General features: G+C 51.1%; 1 protein-coding gene across 1 annotated transcript; it reads right to left on the bottom strand.

Annotated features, from left to right (window-relative positions):
* Positions 1-2,733: 2,733 nt before the first annotated feature.
* LOC135404956 (olfactory receptor 14J1-like) lies at positions 2,734-4,911 on the bottom strand. Its single transcript, XM_064639681.1, has 2 exons — positions 4,312-4,911; positions 2,734-2,787 (listed from the first exon to the last, which is right to left on the bottom strand). The coding sequence occupies exons 1-2, from the start codon at positions 4,909-4,911 to the stop codon at positions 2,734-2,736; spliced, it is 654 nt and encodes a 217-aa protein (XP_064495751.1).
* Positions 4,912-6,000: the final 1,089 nt, after the last annotated feature.

Here is a 6,000-nt window from a genome sequence, read left to right as displayed (position 1 = left end):
GACAATGCAGAAAGAACCATGTTTTGCAGAATATACCACCTAAGGAGTCTTTCTGCTGTGCCTTTTGCAATCTGTTATGTCTATCTCGTATTGGCCTCATTAGCCACCAGCGTGCCTGTAACAAATGTGGATAGAGCCGTCCCAAATCATCGTTCGCGAAGCCCAACAATGATGATAATGAATGTTGTTATTGTGAATCTGTAATTCAGTCACTGTTAAAATTGTAGCAAATGGTGTTGAACCACTTGATAATTGTTCAATTGGTCAATGATTAAGTGCTACTAATCTCTTTTGCCCCCTTATCTTTGGATCCAAATCCTTTCTGCCCTGACCCTCTTGCATCCCAAGGCTCTGTGTAAATAATTCCCTTTCATCAAAAAAAATATATATTTTTCATGACTTCCACTTTAAAATCTTCTTGCTTAGCTAAACTACAAAACAACTCCAATTAGCTGTAGAAGTCTTGAAGACTTGAAGACAATTAAAGGAATAGAAATAATTTGTTTTTCAGTGTTTTAATGAGTCTCCTAGTGTGTTTGGAGTTGCATCAGCTGTGAGTCCCAGATGAGTCATGTCAGAACTGGTGAGGTTGGGGGGTGAGGAGCAAGGTTGATTATACAGGGTCAGTCTGGATCCCCTGAGGAGACACTCAGCATCAAGATCACTTGGAGAACACCTCTATCACCTCTTTTCAGAACTAAAAAAATATCCATAATTGAATTAAAACAAAAAAAGTACAAACTTCAAAGACTTGTTTTGAAATTGCCTTGAAGACAATTAAAGGAAGACAAAGAGATCCTGAGGGATTTCTGCATTTTAATGAGCCCCACGGGGTGTTTGCAGCCCAGCCCGTGATCCTGAGGTACTGAGAGAAGATTGAAGCAGCTGCTGAAGAAGTCAGAAGCCAAACTCCAAGTGCCTTGAAGCATTGCTGGGCCCCACTGAGGGCAGGCACTGCCAAAGCCTCCCCAGGGACTCCTTGGAGCAGCTCCTTGGAGGCCAGGAGTGCAGGCAGACAAAGGCTCTGGGCAGGCCCCTGCAATGCTGAGCAAAGCCTGCCTTGGTTTTGTGGAGCACAAAGGCCAAGGCCTGAGCCCCAGGCCCTGGCCCAGCAGATCCTGTCCCTCCCGGCTGGCTCAGGGCTGTTTGGGGGCACTGGGATGGGAGGGGGAGGAACAACAAAGGCCAAAACTGGGCAACCCCTGCCAGGCTCCTGAGGGAGGGGCGAGGCAGAAACCAAGGGCAGAACCTGCCAGGCAAGTTGGTTGTGGTGGCCTGAGTGGCAGAGGCAGCTGCCAGAGGCAAGGGGACAAAGGCCTGGGTGCCTTTGGGCCTTGCAGCCCTGCCAGAGCCCTTGGCCATCTCTCCTGCAGGCTGTCCTGCCCTGGCCCTGCTGCTGCTCTGGCCTTGCAGGCTGCACACACCCCTCCTGCTTTCCCACCCCCCTCCCAGCAGCATTTCTAGACCCTCCCTGATGTCTCTGCACCAGCTCTGGCTGTTCCCTGGAACACAAAGCCATGGGCTGATCCTGACTCCCTCTGGGTGACCTCTTGCAGCACAAGGGTCACAATTGAGTGGTATTTCATTTTCCTCACCTTCAGTCCCAACCTTCCATGCTACTCTTTGTGGAGATTTCATTCTATTTCCAATATGGACAAAAGCTCCATCCTGTCAGATCTCCTCTAGACCCTCTCCAGTTCTTCCTCATTCCTCCAGAATGGGGAACCTCACAGACAGACAGACCAGTCCAGATGTGGTGACCCCAGGGCTGAGTCCAGGGGGGTGACAACTCCCTTGTCTGGGTGCCCACACTCCCCCTAAGGCAGCCCCATGTGCAGTTGGCCTTAAATCAAGGGGCCATTCTGATTCTTTGTAATGTCACGGAATCAAGTGGCACCGTGACACTGCAGGGCCTCATGGAACCAAAGGAATGCAGGGACACTGTGGAATCTCATGGAACCAAGGGACCATTGTGACAAGGGCCCATTCCATGACTCTTTGGAACAAAAGGAACTCTGAGACATCTCAGAACCCCGTGGAACCAAGGGCCCACTGTGCCTGCCCAGAACTCCATGGAATCAAGCAGAGCCGCTGCCTCCCCCCCGCCGCCGCACGGACCGGAGTCGCCGGCTCTGCCCCGCTTGGACACCTCTGGAGTCAGCGTGTTCTTGGGCAGCACAACTGATCTCAGACCAGAGAGTTTCCCACATTTTGCTTTGCCCCCTGTCTCCCCTGGTTTTGTTTTTTTTTACTTTGTTCATTCAGGAGGAAAAGGGCAAAGAGAGGCACATGTTGATCCCTGTTTGTATCTCTTTACAAAAGGGAGTTGGGGCAGATGGGTAGAGAGGAGGCAATTTCTCTCTCTGCTGTTGCTTTGAATAGTTCTGTTGGTATTGCTGTTTTTGCTGCTGTATTTCTTGTCAGTCAACTCTTATTGTTTTCACCTCTACCTCCTTATATTTTGTCTCCTTGTACTGGTGGGGAATAAAAGAGGAGTGAATTCATTTTATTGGAGTTCCCACCCCAATATGTGTCTTTAAACCAGGACAGGTTGCTCAAGGGCTCCCTGAAATTTGGCATCATCCACAAAGGACTTGAAAATACATTTTGTCCCATTGTACAGAGAGATAAGAAAGATGTTCTATAGTGGTGTTCAAGGGCTGGTCACTGAGGGATTTCACCAGGAAGTTGCTGCCAAGAGGACTTTGTACCATGGATTTTATTTGACACTCTTCATTCAGCCAACTTCCCACCATCTTCCACGTCTTCAGTCCAGCTTCCACCACTCTGGCCATAAGGAGACCACAGGAGACCATGCTAGGGGGCTTGATAAAGTCTGGGCACACCACATCCTCTATTCCCTCCCACAGGGGTTCTGCAATCCCTGCCTTGTCCTTCCCAAGCCTGGCAATGGCTGCAGCAGGACTTGCCCTATCCCCTTCCCTGCTGAGCCTGACCAGTCTGGAACTCTGCCAACCCTCCTTGCTGCCCTGTTTGCAGACTGGTTCCATGTCTGCCTTTGCCAAGGCCCCAGGAAGCTCTGGGATGGCTCTGGCCTTTCCAAGTGTTTGGGAGAGGTCTCCCAGTGACACTGCCCAGCCTTCTCAATATCCCTGACACCAAAAACTTTTCCATATCCCACACTTCCAGAGGAGTGCCCAGGACACAACACAGGTTGTCCTGGTGGTTCTGGAGAATGAGAGGGGATTTCTTCCTAGAGACCAACCCCTCCAATTGGATTTGAGTGCAGCTGAAAGGTTTGCTCATCATTTTGCCTGGTGCCTCCCATCCCTGAAGGTTTCTGGCCATCAGGCTGGAGCTGAGGGGGTTGGGCAGGTGCCTGAGGAGGGGGTAGAACAAGGGCTGTGTCCAACTGTGCCAGGAGGGCTGTGCTGGGCAAGGAGGAGGAGGCTGCAGAAAACAGTGGCACTGGGGAGGTGAGAGGAGCAGCTGGAGAGACCTTGTGCCTGCCCACGCTGGGCAGGAGCTGCCCCAGGATGGCAGCTCTGAAGCACTCCCAGGATGTCCCTGTGAACAGGAGGGGAAGATTGGATCTGAAAATGGAACCTGGAAAGCAGAGAGCAGGAATGTCATGGTGTCACTGCAGGAGAGTTGCAGCCCTGGAGCAAGGTGACAGAAGAAGTGACCCAGTCCATGCAGTGGCCTCAGAAGATGCCACAGCATCCTGGAGATGCTGGAAGGGAGCCCAGCTCTGCTTCACAAGTTCCCAGGGCCTGTCCCTGCCTGTGCTCTAAAAGCTTCCAGCCCACAGGACTGTGCTCAGAGAGCACTCAGGCCTTACAGCAAGAAAGGGGCTCAGGAGGACAGTGTGGAAGAGGCAAGAGAGCAGCTCTGCAAAGACCAAGCCCCGCTGCTCCCTGGCAGTGCTGCTGGGCTGGGATTCTTGTCCCCTTCCCAGTTTGCAAATACACCCATGTCCTGCAGTGTGCTGTCCTTTAGGAACATCTAAGAAGAAGGGTCTTGGAGAAAGAAGGCACTGCAGGGTCCTTTATTTTGTTTAAATACTCAGCCAGCACAATTCACCATTTATACATCTCTGGGTCAAATTCAAAGGCAGATGCATAATAATATTTAATTGCACAGAAAATTATTGCCAGATGAACCCGATGACCTCCAGGAAAAACCTGAGCAGGAAGGCTGGGCCATTAAGGAGTCCCATTCTGAATGCTATGCACAAGAAAACAGGCACTTTATTGCTCCTGAAAAGCATCCAGTCATCATTTTCCTCAGGGCATCCTTTAGCTCCTGGTTCCTCAGGCTGTAGATGAAGGGGTTCAGTGCTGGAGGAACCACTGAGTACAGAACTGACAGAGCCAGATCCAGGGATGGGGAGGAGATGGAGGGGGTCTTGATGTTTGAAAACACGCCAGTGCTGATAAACAGGGAGAGCACGGCCAGGTGAGGGAGGCACATGGAAAAGACTTTGTGCCGTCCCTGCTGAGAGGGGATCCTCAGCACAGCCCTGAAGATCTGCACATAGGAGAAAACAATGAAAACAAAACAACCAAATATTAAACAGGCACTAACCCCAATGAGCCCAAGTTCCCTGCGGTAGCCTGAGTGTGAGCAGGAGAGCTTGAGGATGTGTGGTATTTCACAGAAGAACTGGCCCAGGGCATTGCCCTGGCACAGGGGCAGGGAAAATGTACTGGCTGTGTGCAGCAGAGAATAGAGAAAGCCAGTGGCCCAGGCAGCTGCTGCCATGTGGGCACAAGCTCTGCTGCCCAGGAGGGTCCCGTAGTGCAGGGGTTTGCAGATGGCAACGTAGCGGTCGTAGCACATGATGGTGAGGAGGGAAAACTCTGCTGACATGAAGAAATAAAAGAAAAAGGCCTGTGCGGTACATCCCATGTAGGAGATGGTTGTGGTGTTATGGAGGGAATTGTGCATGGCTTTGGGGACAGTGGTGCAGATGCAGCCCAGGTCTGTGAGGGAGAGGTTGAGCAGGAAGAAGCCCATGGGGGTGTGCAGGTGGTGGTCACAGGCTACGGCGCTGAGGATGAGGCCGTTGGCCAGGAGGGCAGCCAGGGAGATGGCCAGGAAGAGCCAGAAGTGCAGGAGCTGCAGCTCCCGCCTGTCTGCGAATGCCAGGAGGAGGAACTGGGGCATGGAGCTGCTGTTGGGCATTTGCTGCCTCTGGGTGTTTGTTTCCAACACAGGAGAAGAAGACAGTAAGAGGCCAGTTAGCGTGGACTTAGCTAAACAAAGTCAAAGCTGTATTCTACAGATACTCCCCATGTCACACACAGACAGCCTTTTGATTTCCTAGGAGATCTTCCTTCAGCTCCAGTGCTGGGTCCCTACTCAACAGCATTTCACTGTTTTAGCATCACTGTGCTTCTGTACAGGGGTTTCACATAACAAGGAGATGTTTAGGGACAGGTTTCCAACCTGGAGGGAAATTCACAGCTTGGAAGGGAACCTCAGGGAGACAGCCAAGTGTCCTTATGATGGCATTTGATTTAAGCAGACTCAGCTCCTTCCCCACCAGCACAGGCTGCACTAGTAGGGGTCATATTCCATTTGCAGGTGCAAAAAGGACATCTCAGACTAGTCCTGATGGGTCTAGTAGAGGTGATGCTGGTGCTGCCCACAGGCAGAGCAGTGGCTGAAAGCACATTAGGAAGCTCAGATAGACCTACTGAGCACTCACAGGGACTTGTCAAAATTAATACTTTCTTAATGATTTATTCCTCCCATTCCTCCAGAGTAGGAAACTGGAAACACAATATCAGGAAATTTCTTTAACCTCATAAAGATCTTCATCTTGGAAATATTCTGAGAGGGAGCTGAAGCTCTGAGCATGTCCTCCTCCTCTGCACTCCAGATACTTTCAGAGTTGCACTTGCAGAATCTGTAGTTGAGGGGAAGTGCCAGCTTTCCCAGATGCCTCCAAAAGCTGCAGTCCCATTGCCCTGCATGAACAGGCTTCCTGTGCCAAGATCTGTTAAAAGTTCTCCCCCAGTGAGGTCTCAGCAT

Source organism: Pseudopipra pipra, chromosome W, assembly GCF_036250125.1.
Source record: "Pseudopipra pipra isolate bDixPip1 chromosome W, bDixPip1.hap1, whole genome shotgun sequence".
Lineage (NCBI taxonomy): Eukaryota > Metazoa > Chordata > Aves > Passeriformes > Pipridae > Pseudopipra > Pseudopipra pipra.
Note: the sequence above shows the minus strand (reverse complement) of the source record. Positions and strands in the feature narration are given on the sequence as shown.